This window comes from Sciurus vulgaris (genome assembly GCF_902686455.1).
Source record: "Sciurus vulgaris genome assembly, chromosome: 2".
NCBI lineage: Eukaryota > Metazoa > Chordata > Mammalia > Rodentia > Sciuridae > Sciurus > Sciurus vulgaris.
In genome coordinates, this window is record NC_136462.1 from 2081425 (window position 1) to 2097489 (window position 16065).

Below are 16065 nucleotides of genomic sequence, written 5' to 3' on the forward strand. Positions count from 1 at the left end.
ATCTGCTTTGTAGACCCAGGTGTCCACAGCCCAGCCCGGATGGTTCACAAGACAGGACACAAAGGTGCCCCGGGGCCTGTCTGGCTGTGCCCTCGGAAGGCATAGCAGGAGGTGTTCCAGTGGGCACGAAAAGCCCCAGGTGGCTGCTGGTGGACGTGCCCACGTAGTCAGGCCACAGAGGAGTCCGCAGGCACCCAGGAGATGGGTGCACACAGGAGGGCACTCGCCCACCTAGGCAGGCCACAGAGGAGTCCGCAGGCACCCAGGAGATGGGTGCACACAGGAGGGCACTGGCTCCCTGGATGATGTGACTCCAGATGGGGCAACCTTGCTGAGAGGCTCCCTGAATCATGTGGGCAGCCTGTATTGGGGGCTACAACCCAGCCTGCCAGCAGGGCCGCAGCAAGCACACACTCACCCGGACTATGCCCCAGGTACCATCTACCAAGTATCACCATTACCATAGTCGCCCACCCGCCTCAGCTCCTGGGACCCTGACAGCTGGTCACCATGTGGGCAGGCTTCCTGCCAAGGCTGGCCTCCTCACCTGGCTGCCACTTTCTTCGCCACTTTCTTCACCACCATCTCCACCACCGTGAGCCTCAAGCAGCAGAAAGAACAGGCGAGGTTGCCCTGCTGAGCCTCCTGCCTGGATGGAGGCCGTCAGCACTGCCTCCAGCATCCCTGGGCTGCACCTGTGCTTGCCTTCCCCCGACACCGGCTCTTCCATCTCTAGTCTGTGCCCCTGGCAAGTACAACACAAACTTCCCTCCTCCGAGAGGTCCCTTGCCATCCCCTGCCTCTGGAGGGGGAGTCAAAGCCTCTGCCAGGCCCCTGCAGTCTGCCAGGGTCCCCCTCCTGCAGCTGTGGACTCTATCATGCCTGTCCTTGAGGAAGGAGTCTACCCGAACAGGAAATGGGCTGGGACCACCTCGTCCTGCTCAGGAAGAGTGGTCTGCCTCAGTTTCCCCAACCCTTTAGTTCTTGCCCCTTGCCCAAAGCTCTCTAAGCCAGGGGTTGACAGGTGCTGGGCACTTCTAGGAAACCCCAACATAGGCCCTGTCACTTGTCCCAATTACTGCACTGCAGATCTCACTCAAAGCCTGTCCAGGTTAGGGTGGGGAGATTGATGTACCTGGGTCCTCCAGAGCCTGCTCAGAGCTGACCCTTGACCTGGCTCTGGAGTGCAGACTGGGGAAGGGCAGCCCCAACTCCTCTGAAGCCTGATCTTGTGGTCCAGTCTCCATGCAGTAAGCTGCTCAGAAGGAGGAGCAGTCCCAAGGAGGATCAATACGGCCTGTCAGCAGCCCCTTGGAGGCTGTGGGACGGTGCTACACAGCCCAGGGGCAACAGGAATGCCCTGCCCTGACACCGGGCAGAGATTACTTGTTGAGGGCAGAGCCTCCCCAGGGCATGGTCTCCTGCTAGGCATGCAGATGCGAGGTCCAGGTTGTCCCTGCGGGCATATCCAGCTGCTGGCGACCCTACCCTCCCAGGAAGCCAAGCGAAGCTGCCGGCCACGCGGGAGGCCATTGCACCCAAAACAATGAGAAGGAAGCACAGCAGGGCATTGAAGTTCTCAGCATCAGGATGGACCGATGCTAGGGGAAGGTGGCGGCGAAATACCAAGTATCACGCCCTTTCCAGTCACAGTGACCAGGGTAGCGGCGGTCGACGGTCGAGCGCAGGGAAGGTGCACTGCGGGCTCAGTTGGCCCCAGGGGCGAGCCTGGCTCCTGTGCGCTCCCGGGATTGGTCCGTGAGCGGCCGGTCAGGGCGCGCCGGATCCTCATTGACCTCGTTGGGTTGTGCTCTGTTGTGCCTCACGGTGGTGCCGGGCCCCCCGACCTGCGGAGACCCACGGCCAGAGGGGACTTGGGCGCCTGGCTCGCCCCTGCTCTGGGTCCACCGGCAGAGTCTTATCAGTGCAGGCAGCTGGAGGCCCGTCCCTGCGCTAGCTCTCTGGCTAATTCAATGGCCATTGTCCGCCGGCCTCTTTGTTCAGGAGGTGGCCACTTCCTGCAGGACTGAGATGGGGGCTGGCGGCAGGAAATCCAGACACGGAGGCCGACCCGGCCAGGGGTCCTGCCCCGGGGGCTTGGCTGGGCCCACCGCCTGCTGCGGGTGTGGGTGAGCTGGAATGTCCCCTCCCAGGGAAGCAACGGTGGGGCCTGGGCTTGTGAGATCAGATCCTGTAGAGCTGGGGGAGGGGGCAGAGGAAGGTGGAGGAGAGCCCTCAGACTGGAGTGCCCTCCAGTTCTGCTGCCTCCCTGATCCCTGGCAGGGGCTGCCTGGCTCAAAAAGGTTAAGAACCACATCATGTGAAATGGGTCAGGCTGGGGACACCGACCGGGGGGGAGGGACTGTGAGGTGGGAGTGAGGTTTCCCATGCCACCTCCCTCTCCTGGGCCTGTGGCACCTCTGGTCTGCTTTCTGGGGTCCTGCTGACCTGGCACAGGACACCTGTCTGGCCCACACATCTGGCCCATGGGTCATTCCAGCCCAGAACTCTGGCAAGGGCTTCAGCCACATGTTGACCCACAGTGGGAGAGGTGTCTGGCCCACTGGTCCTCATGCTAGCACCCAAGGCCAGCTGGCAGTAGAGGCAGAGCAGGTCACAACCCATGCCCACGGGTGCAGCCTCCAACCCTCCCTCTTGCCCCGGATGCCTGCCCTGCACTCTCCCACTTCATGCAGTCCGACTCCGTGAGAAAACAGAAACCACAACAGATATCTCAAATAGGAACTGAATTTGAGGAGTGGTCTTGGACAGGTGGGTGGAGCCTGCAGAGCCAGGCAACCAGAAAGGAGCTGCACCTCAGGCTGTTGCGACAGCCTGTGGTGCAGAGGTCAGCAAAGGCAGTGGGAGCTGCTACCCAGGCCCAGGGCTGCCGTGTTCCAGCTGTGTCACTGGGCAGGGAGAGCCTCCTCTTGGTCACTGCCGTCATGGCTGCCATGGGGCCTGTCCCCACTGTTGCTGCCACCACCATGGCTGGCCAAGGCTTACAGAAGCTGGACAGACCTGGCCGCCTCCTTCTCCTGCCCAGGCCCTCACAGGAGCCTGTGACGGGGCAAGCCAACAAGGGGGCTGGGACTTGGAGGGGCCGAGTAGGAGCTCTTCTGCACCCCAGCTCAAGAGGCAGGGCGCAGTTGGGACTTGCCAGAATCTGTGTGCAGGGTCCTAACCCAGGTCCTCCCTGGGAGCCCAGAAGGCTCAGGGTGAGCACATGGCCCCAGCCTGGCTTCTTGTCCCTCGGGCACATTTTCCTATCTCTGAGCCTCGTTAACTCATCCACAGCGTGGGGTTTGTGCAGATGAAAGGAGGTGTCAGTTGGACAGTACCTGCAAGGCACTGAGCCTGGGGCTGCTGACAAACAGCTGTGGGCGCTTGCAGAGGACCTGGCCCCTCCAGGGAGAGACAGGGAGCTGCACCATGCTGGTGCCTGTGAGCCAGGCAAGGAAGCTTGGCATGAGCTGATGAAGGTCACAAGGCCAGGAGAGGGCAGTGGGGGCCTGAACTGGAATCTCCTGTGTCCTGAGAAACTAGCCACCTTGGTCCCATGTAGAAGAGGTGGGAGGAGCAGGGAGAGTCCCGACCTCAGGGGAGGAGAGAGGACTGGCTGGGAAAGCCTGGCCCCAGGCCGCCAGCCCCCAGGCATGGTGAGGGGCCAGAGTTCACTGGGCCACTGCAGCGGATCAAGTGGGCACCTGGGCAGCTGCCCTTGTGCGGTGATGCCAGAAGTATGGAGGAGTGGGGAGGGGGGAAAGAGTGAGCCCAGGCAAGGACCCAGAGGGAGGCAGGGAGGCAGGGCTGGTCCAAGGCCGAGGGGGGGAGTGGGCTGGAGGTGGTCCAGGGGCTGCTTTACAGGCAGCATGCGCCCTTCAGCCCAGGGACTAAAGCAAGGTTGAAACAGAGAGCTGGGGAGGTGGCCTGACGGGCCAGGTGCTGCCGAGGAGGGAGTCAGCAAGGCCGTCTCCTGGGAGACGGGTGGCAGGGCGGCAGTGTGCAGAGCTGCAGAGGTTGGATGAGGGTCACTGGCATTATCACACAGGTCCACCTCTGCCACGAGGGACCGTCGCTGCCCTCTGCACAGTCACACATCCTCTGGACTGACCACCTGGGCTGCGCCAACGAAGCCTGGCGTCTGACCTTTGCTGTGGCCCCTGAATGAAGGCCCTCATCAGCTGTCACCACTCGCCTCCCACGTCCACCCTGTTCACACTCAAGCCCCCGCTGCCCCTCCTGGACCTTGTGACCTTCAGCTGCTCTGGCCGAGAGCTGTGCAGGCCCTTTGCTGCCACAGCCCTGGGACCACAGCCTACACTTTCCATGGGCCCCTGGCTGGCCAAGAACAAAGCCCTTGGCGCCAGGCCTTCTCCAGGAAGCCCCACGCCATCTGCCAGTGCAGGTGACGCCTGTGTGGCTGCTGCAGCACAGAGGGCTGGGGCTCTGGGGTGGCAGAGGGTCCTCACCCTGCACCCTTCGCCGAGGGCCTCAGAAATGGGAAGGGCTCCAGGGCCCCGCCGTGGGCTGGCAGACCGTCCCTCCGTGACCACCCTCAGTGAAGGCACAAATGCAGGAAACTCCATTCTGTCACTGTTTTCTCTGCGGTGAGAGCTGGCCACGCGAGCCGTTGTTTGTGGCTGGTGCTTTCCGGGTGGGCTCACTCTGGATGGGCTGAGCGGCTTCCCCTCGGGCCCAAGGGCACCCGGAGGTTGGGAACATGGGGTCTTGGTCCAGTCACCAGTCCTGGGAGACACTGCACAGCCACAGGACCAGTGCCCTCAGGAAGTGGGGGCTGACCTGCCCAGCCCTCGGCTCTGCTGGACTCAGGCTTACATAAGCCCCTCCAGTCAGACTGGGCTCCGTGGACGTGAGGGGCAGGCAGCCCTCCTGTGACCCCAGAGTCCCCCCAGGGCCCACAGTGACATGGCATCCCACAAGGGCAGGTGGCAAGGGCAGTGATGTGACTCCACTTGGGCTCACCTGAACCAGGCGGCCTCCCCACGTGCTTGGGGCAGTGCAGGTTGGGGTGGTGAGGGGGTCAAGTGGGCAGGCTCCTTGCTCCGGTACCCCTGCCAGCCGGGCCTGGGTGTCAGGGTGTGGGGCATGCTGCATGTTCCCCCTTCGGCCACTTAGTCTCTGAGTTCTGCTACCCAGAATTGCCTGGCATTCAGGGCTCCAGAAGCTGGCCACCCTGCCAGATGGCTATGGCCCCTAAGTGCTCCTGGCCCACAAAGGCCCACGGGCCCTGTCCCCCACAGGCAGTCACATTCCTCTGGCGTCCTCAGACCTCCCTGAAATGACACACAGATGACAGACCAACAGAGGAGATCAGACCAGGCGAGAACTGTTCACAAGCACGGGAGATGCGGGCAGGCAGGTGGGCAGACAGCAGCCGGTGCCTGGACCCCCGGAAGCTGCTGCCCCTGGAGACCTTGAGGGCCACAGCACCTCAGCGGTATCCAGCGAGAGGTGGCTGGCTGTGGGACCCCAGCTGGAGCAGCCCACTGTCCCCTAAAGACACAGCAGGGAAAGGGGGCCTGCCCGTGTCTCCAGAACAGCAGTGCAGGAGGGTGAAGGTCAGCAAGATGCCACCGAGACTGGCAGAGCCCAGCAGTGGCTGCGCACTCAGGCACTCAGCCTCCTGAAGATCTGTCCTGAGAAATAGAACACAGCGGTCAGCAGCTACAGCCCTCCATGGAGCCAGGGCTGCGATGCGCTGTCGGCCTCTTGAGTCCGGGCGTCACCCAGAGCTCCAGCATGTCTCTCCAACAACTCTCCCAGAAACTGCAGCAAGGGACCACAGCAAGGGTGCTGACAGAGAACACAGGTCATTTTCCAGTCCCTCACGAGGCCCCGATTGGCTTGAGAGTGTGAGCAGCCCCGGGAAGCGCTCTCCATCAGAGCTCTTACCCAGCCCAGCCTCCGACCCAGCACGAGGCGAACAAAGATTCCCAGACAGCCAGCGAGCTCCAAGCGAGTCTTCCACACATCGACTCCCGCTGCTATGGGCATGTGCTCCTTTACACTGGGACAGAACCCAGGCCAACAGACCTGAGGGCCCAATGTGGGAGCGGGGAGGCCGTCCTCAGGGACTGATGGACGGAGGTGTCTGGAGCCTGTGTGTGCCGGTGGGAGTGGCCACCAGACTCCAGTGTGGCACAGGGATAGTACCTGGGGGGTGCTGAGGATGCTGTTTCCCCCAGGGGACCATTCTGACATGCCTGGCATGCAGGAGGACTGAGGCTGGGCCTCTTAAAGCCAGCACTGCAGAGCAGCCCGCAGCCTGCCCGATGCCTGCCCGATGCCTGGATGTGGGGTCTATGTGCCAAGTCCCCGGGCTCTTCAGCTTCTGACTTCCATGCTTCCCACCCCCCTTCGTCAGCAGGTCCTCGTGCTGGCCACTCCCAGGGTGGCATGCTGGATTCTCCAGATCCACAGCCTGCCAGTTGCCCCACTGCCAGGAATCCAGTGTCTACTTCCTTACCTGACAGGCTGTGGACATTGCCCAAAAGCTGCCTCTAGAGGCCCTGCCCACCAGGCCTCCAGGTTCCCTTGCCTCTGCCTACTCTGCCCGGGACAACTCTGAATCCGTCCTTCCCTCCCATCTCATCCCTGGCAGGGGACCTTGCCCTGCTCCCCTTACAGAGAAAGGAAGGCACTGGCCTGCAGATCTGCAGATCCTGGACCCTCAGACCTAGGACTCTGCCCAGTGTGGGCCTGCTGGGTATCCACACCCGATCCCAGAACCTGTGGGTCTGGGACCTCACGTGGCAAAAGGGACTTTGCAGATGGGATGAAGTGAGGAACCTGAGATGGGGTGACCCTGGGTTATGAGGATCCTAAATGTGATCGCAAGTGTCCTTGGAAGAGGGAGTCAAGATAAGGGAGTGGAAGCAGCAGAGCAGAGGCACTTGCTACTGCTGGCTTTGAACAGGAAGGGGCCACGCGTGTCAGGAGTGGGGGTGCTTCTAGAAGCTGCAGAAGCCAAGGGATGCCACCTCCCTGGGGCACCAGACAGGATCAGCCCTGCCAACACCCTACCCAGGAAGACTGTGGGATCTAGCTCTCCAGAGCTTGAGCTCTGAGCCATGGTGGGTGCAGAGGTCTGTCTCACAGTCAGCGGCCACAGGGAACCACAGAGGGTCCTCTGGCCCATCCCACATGCTGTCTCTGCCTCTGAACATGCCCTGGACAGGGTCACCAAAGCCCCCGTGATGCCAAGCCCAGAGTGACTTTTCAGAGGTTTCCCTCTTGGCTTGGCCACAGTCCCCATAGTGTCCCCTCTCCTCCCTCTCCCCCATGGGGTCTCCTCCTCTTGTGTCACTCCTGTGGAACTGCAGCCACCACTCCGGAAATGGCCAAAGCCCTTAAGTCGTGTGCTGGCAGCCCCTGCCTTGATCCTTCCAAGGCTCCGGCTGCACCCTCCAGCCACAAGCAAGCCTGCTCAGCTGGTTAGCAGGTATGCTACCCCCGCCCTGCCCCGCCCCGGGAGGAAGACAGACAGCAGGGCTCGGTGGAGTTGAGGCTCAGGCGAGCGGGCCAGGGCAGGTGGCTGAGCAGGTGGCCGCTCATGAGACAAGGCCTTCTGCCTCCAGCCTTGGCCTGAGCTGCAGCTGGAAGCTCAGTGATTGTTCCCAGGACCCAAGCAACCCCAGGCAGGAAGTGAGTGAGACTCACCTGTGCCTCTGCAGTAGGAAGGGGCCTACCTGGCCATTGGCTGGGTGGGTCAGCTTCTGGGAGGGGCTCACTGATGAGTGGTCTCTCTGGCCTCCAGAACCCTAGGCTGGACAGGCCAAAGCTGGAAAGAACAGTCCTTTACAGTTATGGGTGGTGAGGGCTAGTCTCAGAGGACAGCTCTGTGAATCACACATCCCACTTTGTGACATTCCCTTCCCTTGGAAAGGTGGTGGCCCAGGATTTTCTTTCTGACCTATGGGATGCAGTGAGACTGACTCTATGTGACACTGGACACCAAGTCATAGAAGTCTAACAGCTCTGCCTGGCCTGATAAACATGTGCCAGGGGAAGCCAGCTGCCATGGAGAATCCGTGCACAGCAAGGAAACCCAAACTAGCCATGGGAAAGGTCACATGCCATCTACCTGAAGGCCAGACACTAGGTAAAGAAGCCATCCTGGATGGCCCACCCGGGACTAACCTTCAGAAGACTCCAGATCCAGCTGTCGCCTGGTTGCAACTGCAGAGACCCCAAGCAGAGCTGCCTAGGTGAGCTGTGGCAATTCACAGACTGGGAGAGATACAGTGCTTTAAGTTTTGAAGTTCTGAACTTGCTATTGTACAGCAATAGTTAACAGGGACCTGGGAGTCAATCTCAAGTCCACACGCCAGGACATGGTTCAGAGAGCAGGTGCAGGTCAGGGCTCCATAGCAAAGGTCTTCAGCTCCACCACACAGCAGTTTTCACCTGCCCCTGGGAAGGCAGTGGTGGCACGTGGTCTGTCCAAAGAAGAATTTCAGCTGCCTGGGGCCTTTCCACCGTCCAGGAGGCTGTCCGAAGCGCAGGACTTCTTGGGTCAGAGAACAGCAGCTGGCCCATGACAGAGAGCTGGCCCCAAAGCTAGATCGAAATCAGCAGCTCCTCCCCCAAGTGGCAGGCGGATTGTTCAGACCAGGCCAGTTCCTTTTTGTGGGAATCAGGAGGAGAGACGCCGACTCTGCGTGGGCCCCCTACCCCACCCCAGTCCCTTCCCCTCTCCTGCAGACCCCCCTCGCCCCCAGTTCTCCTTCCGACTGGCTGAGCGGTGTCTACACTCTTCCCCCACTGCGCTCATTCCTGGTCCTCCCCGCTGGCTCCAGGGCGCCCAGACCTCAGGCTCCTGCAACTCCCCGCCAGGGTCCAGCATTCCGCCCGTGGACTGCCACCCCTGCTCCGCCCTGGAACGACTTAATCGTGGGGCTGTCACAGACCGCAGGGGGCAGGCATCCCTGGGCTCACCTCCCCCCAGAGTTCAGGTCTTTGGCTCCCTCCCTTTCTCCCCCAAAACTTACCACCTGAGCGCCGCGCCCCGGCCGGCCCGGCCCACTCCCACCCAGCAGCCAGGGCCGGCTGGCAGTCCCTCCTGAGCCCACACCCTCTCCGCGACGCCCACGTCCCCGCGGGGCTCACGCAGTACCCGGGACCAGTGCCCCGCCCGCTTGCGGCACTTGGTTGGTGCTACCTGGGCGCCACGGCCCGCCCCGCGCGCACTGAGCATGCCCAGAGCCGCAGGCACGCGCCCGCCAGCTCGTGTCCGGGGAGCACCCTGCCCCGGAAGCCAGGGCGGACTGCCTCGCGCCGCCATGGAGCGCATCGAGGAGGTGGCCGTGGGCCGCTGCGCCAGCTCGCCCTACCTGCGGCCGCTCACGCTGTACTACCGCCAGGTGAGTCCGCCTCGCCCGCGCCTCCGCGGCCCGCGCCGGCTCACTCCGCGCGGCCCGCTCGCCCCGCCCCGTCCCCGTCGAAGCCACGCCCCTATGTCCACGCCCCGCGCTCGCACTCCGGGGCGCCGGAGGCCACGCCTCCGGCCAGCGCCAGGACTCCGCCCGAGCCCCGCCTCGGTACTGCACCGTGGGCGCCGGTTCGCAGATCCGTGAACATAGGCCCCGCCCGGCCCAGGGAGGACGTCTGAGGAGGACCGCTCATCCCTCAAGGGAGCCTGGCCACCCAGTCAATGAGTCATTGGTTGCTCTAGGGATCAGGGGAGGCTTCCTGGAGTTGGTGGCCCTCCTGCTAAGACTGGAAGGAGGAGATAACTGGGCAGAGGAGGAAGGAACATGGAGCACCAAAGCCCATAGGGAGGAGGCAGAAGAGGGAGCCTCTTAAGGGGGTTTCCAGGGGTCTTCACAGGGAAGGCGCCGCTGCCCTCGGCAACATCACCCAGTACAGCATGGCCGCAGCTGCTGCTCTTAACACATAGTAGGCTCACACTTGTTGGGCGGATGAGTAGCCCATGCCCTCGTCTTCCCTAACCCAGTCCTGCCACCTTCCTCCAATCGTCGGCCAATGCCTGGCCCCTTCCAGGTGGGCCCTGTGTGTGCCTGCTCGCCCTCCCTGCTACCCTGTACTAGGTCCTTTGTGCCACTGGGTCCTCCAGCCACAGCCAGTACCACCCCTTTCTGAGCCACAGCCAGGCCAGGCAGCCCAAGACCTTGGTGCCCCTCTGCCTGGCCCATGGACTAGCACCATGCGCCTCCCATCACACCCGGTGGCTGCTCTTGTCAGCCCTGTGCAACCTTCCGGCTGACCCAGCTGAGAGGCCCCAGCCCTCCCCTCACTGCCTGATGGTCCTGCTCCAGAGGACAGGGAATTCTGTTTCTCTGATTGGAGCCAAGGGCACTGCCAGTCTGGGGGAGCAGCTGGGGCCAGTCAAGGGACAAGGGTGGGGACATGGGTTTCTGTCCTTTTCCCTTTTGCTGGCCTGGAGCAGGGAGGCTGGTGGACGTGAGGATGCTTGGTGTGGCTGCTTGGCCTCCAAGGGCCTGGGCCCTGGTGGGTAGTGGGTGGGGGCAGGGTGGCCTAGGCATGGTCCAGCTGTGGCTGGTGCCCGTAACTTTTCCCCTACTTCCCAGGAAAAGTCGTAGGGTGGCCCCTGGAGGGCCGCCCATCAGCATATTCCTACGGATTGTCTGGTGACTGAAGCGACGTGAGCTGGGGCAGGCTGTGAACTGATGCAGGGGACCGGGTAGCCCTCCCTCAGAGACCAGGGAACACCATGGGGCATCTGCACCTGTGGTTGTTTGCTGCACCTGGGTGGGGGAGGCCTGGTGGACAGACAAGTGGACCAGAAGCCAGGGAAACCTTTGGCCCTGAACAGGATGTGGCTACCTCTATACCCTAGGCCTGTCCCTCCCTCCCAGGACCTCAGGGGTCTCTCTGGGCCTTCCCTTGCACCTTGCTGGATGTAAGGGTCTGACCAAGTTTTGATCTTGAGCCGAGAAGGTCCCTGAGACCTATACAGGGCAGCATTTATCCAGAGGGAGGCCATGACTGGGGTGGGCACTGAAGGCTCATTGTAGGCTGCATGGGGCCCTCCCTGGAGCCTGCCCTGGGTGGCCAGACATTGGGCAGGCCTGGGCTTGCCTGTGGGGTGGTGCCTCAACCACCTCTGGGGCAGCCTGACCTGCACAGGACGCAGGCCCTCGCCTCTCCTTGGAAGCCTGGCTGCCACACCCCTCCCGGCCACCTCTGTCTGTAGGCTAGGCTTCAGCTGATCTTCCTGACTCCTCTGGGCCTCCATCTATGATACTCCCTGAGCTGGAGTGCCCGCTCCCTCTCTGCCTCCTCCAGGAAGTCCTCAGGATTGCTCCTCCTCTTCTGCAGCCCTGGCTTCAGGCTGCATATATTTCAAAGCTGGGGTGGAGCTCCAGCATCTGTCATGGGCTGGCCAGGGCCGTGGGGCTGACCCAGAGGCTGAGTGGCAGGTGGGCCAAGCAGACCAAGGATGGACAGGCAGGGTTTAGGCCTGTCCCCATCAGCAGGGATCCATGGTGAGGAACGGACACTGCCGGCCCAGCTTCCAGATGGAGCCCACCAGGAGCTGGTGTAGCAGCTCTGTGTGGCCTTGGCTCCCAGGGCCTCCACACATGCTGACGGACACCTGGCCCTCCTGACTGCAGCCCTGCCTCTTTCAGAATGGTGTCCGGAAGTCGTGGGACTTCATGAAGACCCATGACAGGTGAGGGTCTCGCCTGGTAACTGGGAAGCCCTGGACACACCAGAACCCTGCCGTGGGGCCCATCCAGCCCCTAGATTTGCTCCCCTTCTGGTCTTCAGTTGCCCTTTCCTGCCTTTGGCTGCTGTGTCGCTGAGGGGTCAGCCTGAGGCCTGGCATCTGGGTTGGGTCCTGGCTCAGACCACCTGGATCATGGCAGCAGGCTGCCCTCTTAGAGCTGGGAGGCTGTCCTGGTGTCCTTGTCCCCAGCACTGGGGCACAGGCTGGATGGAGATGTGGCCTGAGGCATGCAGCACTTGTGCAGCTGGCTAGCAGGGGCCAAGTGTCCTGTCAGTTACCTGGCCTCCACTACCCCACCCTGACACAGCCAGCTGTTCAGCATGTCCTACTCATTTTCCTGCTAGCTGGAATACGTAGGTTCAGGTCCTGGCCTGACCATGTATCCCTAGCAAGCTCTGGTCCTGCTGGGCCTCAGTCTCCTCATCTGAGCAAGGAGCCAACTTTCCTGGGCTGCTGGGAAGAGGGAGAATGAAGCATGCTGGGAACAGGAGGATGGGAACCAGGGTCCCCAGCAAGGGGAGGTGGGGCCACTCTGTGCTGAGCTCCCCTGACCCCCACACAGCGTGACCATTCTCCTGTTCAACTCTTCTCAGAAGAGCCTGGTGTTGGTGAAGCAGTTCCGGCCAGGTAAGGCCAGACGGGTGTGGGGTGGGGTAGGGAGGAGGGATCTGCAGGGCACTTCCAGTTGAGGGGCTGCATGCAGGTGTGGGGGCTTCCAGGAGACACTGAGGCCTGGAGAGAAGGTCTGGCCCAGAGCAGTCACTGGGAGGTACACTGTCCCCCAGCTGTGTATGCAGGTGAGATGGAGCGCTGTTTCCCAGGGTCTCTGGCTGCTGTGGACCAGGACCGGCCCCGGGAGCTGCAGCCAGCACTGCCTGGCTCCGCAGGGGTGATGGTGGAGCTGTGTGCCGGCCTCCTGGACCAGCCTGGGCTCTCGCTGGAGGAAGTGGTGTGTAAGGAGGCATGGGAGGAGTGTGGCTATCGCCTGGCGCCCTCCGATCTGCACCGGGTGACCACGTACAGGTGAGGGGCCAGGGGCAGGGCATTGGCTGTCCTCTGGGGGAAGAGGTGTGTGTGGGTGGGGCAGATTCCTCCTTGGCTTTCCTTGTGGACGTAGCTCAGATTCTCAGCAAGGCCACAGCCCCGGGTTCTTGGGGCTCGCCTGGAGCATGCTTGGTCCCTGACCCCACCCTGCAGCCCCAGCCATGTGGGGCCAGGCTCCGGTGGCAGCTGCTGCTGACAGATGCCTTCACTTCCTGTGGGATTAAGCACCGGGGCACTGGGGGTGGGGTGAGTCACAGCTCTGTTCTCAGATGGAGGCTCAGGAATGAGGAGAGGCCAGTCCTGGACCCAAGGGGACAGCTCTCAGGGAGGGAAACCCTGAGCTTCAGCACCCATGCCAGCAAAGCCCAGACGTCCTTCTCTTCCTCCGCGAGACAGGCTGGCTTCCCAGACAGGATGCTGGGATGAGGCTCCCCGACTCCAGCTGAGGCCCGGGAGCAGGAGGAGGGTCCCTCAGCCACCTCTCAGCCTGGCATGTGGCCACTCCATTTTGGGCCCCAGGACCTCGCCACGGGGCAGGGGTTCCACACAAGGCAGGATTTTCCAGGCCCAAGGGTTGCGGGTTGTGAGTGAAGGGCTGGCTAGCTCATCTGCAGATGTCCTCCCTGGGGCCCTGAGCTCTCTAGCCTGGGGTGGTGGGGCAGGGAGAATCCAGGGGCCTGGTCTTGCTTAGGGGATTGGCCAGTGGGTGGGACAGTGGACCAGGCAGGGACAGAGGGGAGGTGGGAGGTTCCCCGGGGGGGTGCTTCTGGAGAAGGTGCACTGGGTGGGTCCTGGCAAGGTTTCAAGGGCATGAAGACAGGTAGTTCCACAGACGGGTACTGGCTGGGGCCTGATTCTGAAGGTGCTGGCGGCCATGAGGGGCACTGGGTAGGGGGACATCTGGCTGAGACCTGCACTCGGAGAGGAGGGTGGGACCATGAGGAAGGGAGCTGAGTGGAGGTCAGCACAGAGGTCCTTGTGGCCTGCAGAGGCTGGACAGACAGCAGAGCCTACCAGAGGTAGGGCACTCACCTGCTGGACACAGGTAGCAAAGCCCAGGAGAGCCAGTGACCAGCTACGGAGTGAGGGAAAGTGGAACCTGCCTGTGGACGGGCAGCCCCGACTGGGCCGCAGACGGGCCGCCTCCTCCACAAGCCAGTGGAAGCAGGCTGGAGACGCCACCCAGGGCACAGGCTGTGGCTCTGGGCAGGAGCCCATCAGGGAGGGTCTGTGGGGTGGGAGTGGGGGCACAGAACAACCTAGGGGTTTGGTCTGGGGCCCCCTTTGTGGGGCTGGGGGCCCTGGGAGTCCCCCAGCTCTGCAGGGCCGGCTCCACCCTGAGGGCCCTCGTTGCGCCCTCCTGGGTGAGCAGGGCCTTCCCCAGCCCGACATCACCCGGACACCCCTGGGCGCACACCTGGTTCCCGCCTGTTCTCGAGTTCTGCCTGGCCCCTGGCCACCCCATCCTCACAGTTCCCAGTCACCACTGCCCCTGGGACCCTGTCCATGCCAGTCTGGGCTACTGACCACTGACCACTGAGGGAGTAACTCCTCCCCCATGTCCAGCCTAGGGCAATGGGCCAGTCCTGGAGGCTTTGCTGCCAGCCCATCCCACACTCTGGCCGCGCTGGCCCACGCTGACCTCACCTGGAACTCAGACCTGCACCATGGGGCCTGCTGGGTTCGTCCCTCTTCCCGTCAGCCCAGAGTCTGGGTGCAGACAGGTCTGGCAGAGACCTCAGCCACCAAAGGAGGGGGCTGCAGACGGGGCCAGCAGGGGAGAGGCCCTGGCTGGACAACCGGAGGGCAGGGCAGGGAGCTGCAGAAGGTGGCTTCTCGAGAGTGGCCTGCGGTGCGCCTGGTGGTGCTGGCAGCACCCCTCACACCCTCACTGTTTCTGGGGCTCCCAAGTCGAGTCCAAGGCCGGGTCCTGCTTGGTCTCCCCAGGCTGCAGGCAGGGTGTCAGCTGGTCTGCAGACGCCTCAGGTACGGGTCTTCCCAGCCCATGGTTGTGGCGGAATTCAGTTCCTCGTGGCCACAGGACAGGCCATGTTTCTTTGATGGCTGTTGGCTGAGGACTACTCTCAACTCCTGCAGGTTCCTGCCACAAGTTTGTCCTCAGGGCCAGAGAGACAGTATCTCTCTCATGTTCTCCACCTCTGACCTAGAAAACCTACTCTTGAGAGTCGCCTGATTAGGCCAGGCCCACCAGGATGACTCCTCTGTGGCAGACTCAGATCAGCCACATAGGGTCTGGAATCACATTGGCAGAACCCTTACTGCTGACATTAACTTGGGCTGGTCATGGAAAGCATGCCCCAACATGTGCCCAGGTGCCCCACTCAAAGCCCTGTTGTGTCAGAATATGCTTCTTGGGTGGGAATCTAGGGAGGGGTGGGGCAACCCAGAATCTCACCCACAAGGGGTCAGAAGGAACAGAGCAGAGAGCACCGGGTGACTCAGGGCCACCATGGTGGCTCAGCAGGCCTGTCTCAACCCACAGGTCTGGAGTAGGACTGACTGGCTCTAGCCAGACCATGTTCTATGCAGAGGTGACAGATGCCCAGCGAGGCGGGCCAGGAGGGGGCCTGGCAGAGGAGGGTGAGCTCATTGAGGTTGTGCACCTGCCTCTGGACAGCGCCCAGGCCTTCGTGGACAACGTGGACATTCCCAAGACCCTTGGTGTTGTCTTTGGCATCTCTTGGTTCCTCAGCCAGGTGGCTCCCCGCCTAGGTCTCCAGTGCGACTCTGGGGTGGAGTCTCAACAGAGGCTGGTAGACCTGGCCACTCACCGTCCTACCCTGCAGACCCAATAAAGCTTGTGCGGTTGTAGCTCATGGCCACTGGCACTGTGTTCTGTGACGGGCAGGGAGGAGAGGACCGGGTGGGGCGGGAGCTGTGAATTGTCCTGGGTGGGTCTGGGTGGGCGAGGAAGACTCCGTGAGCCCCTCAGCTCCCTCAGCTGCAGGCTGTGTGATGGCAAAGGGCTGGGGCCACTCTGTGCTCCTCTGGGCAGGGGCAGAAAGTCCAGGGCATGGCCAGGCTGGGTGCTCAGGGAGTGCAGGTCACAGGCCCGAGTGGGCCTCCTAGTCACTGCTGTGGGACAGACTGTGTCCACAGGACCGGGGGCTGAGCCAGTCCTTGAAGGCCTGTTGGAAGGGGTCAGCACTGCTACACCTTCCAGAGAGTGTGTACTCCCTGCCCCTGAGGCAAGCAAAGAGCTGGGCTACTGTCCCCCAGGAGCCTGTGGGCAGCGCTGCCCCTCATGGCCCATGGGCTCTGTG

General features: G+C 62.6%; 1 protein-coding gene and 1 long non-coding RNA gene across 5 annotated transcripts; one reads left to right on the forward strand and one right to left on the reverse strand.

The window, feature by feature from the left end:
- Positions 1 to 231: 231 nt before the first annotated feature.
- On the reverse strand, positions 232 to 8675 carry LOC306654155. Of its 2 annotated transcripts, none has more exons than XR_013761888.1 (3): positions 8164 to 8675; positions 7684 to 7804; positions 232 to 2199 (listed from the first exon to the last, which is right to left on the reverse strand). It is a non-coding gene; the product is annotated as an uncharacterized lncRNA (long non-coding RNA). The 2 variants fall into 2 exon arrangements; XR_013761889.1 differs by lacking the exon at positions 232 to 2199 and adding an exon at positions 5071 to 5660.
- Positions 8676 to 8947: 272 nt separating this feature from the next.
- Positions 8948 to 15613, forward strand: NUDT14 (nudix hydrolase 14). 3 transcript variants are annotated; one of them, XM_079127451.1, is made up of 6 exons: positions 8948 to 9386; positions 11637 to 11680; positions 12300 to 12364; positions 12523 to 12760; positions 14729 to 14878; positions 15285 to 15613. In XM_079127451.1, exons 1-6 carry the CDS (start codon positions 9219 to 9221, stop codon positions 15595 to 15597), a joined length of 978 nt encoding a protein of 325 aa, XP_078983577.1. In that variant the 5' UTR covers positions 8948 to 9218; the 3' UTR covers positions 15598 to 15613. The 3 variants fall into 3 exon arrangements, with proteins under 3 accessions (XP_078983577.1, XP_078983578.1, XP_078983579.1); XM_079127452.1 differs by having other exon boundaries at positions 8963 to 9386; positions 14729 to 14767; XM_079127453.1 differs by lacking the exon at positions 14729 to 14878 and having other exon boundaries at positions 9014 to 9386.
- Positions 15614 to 16065: the final 452 nt, after the last annotated feature.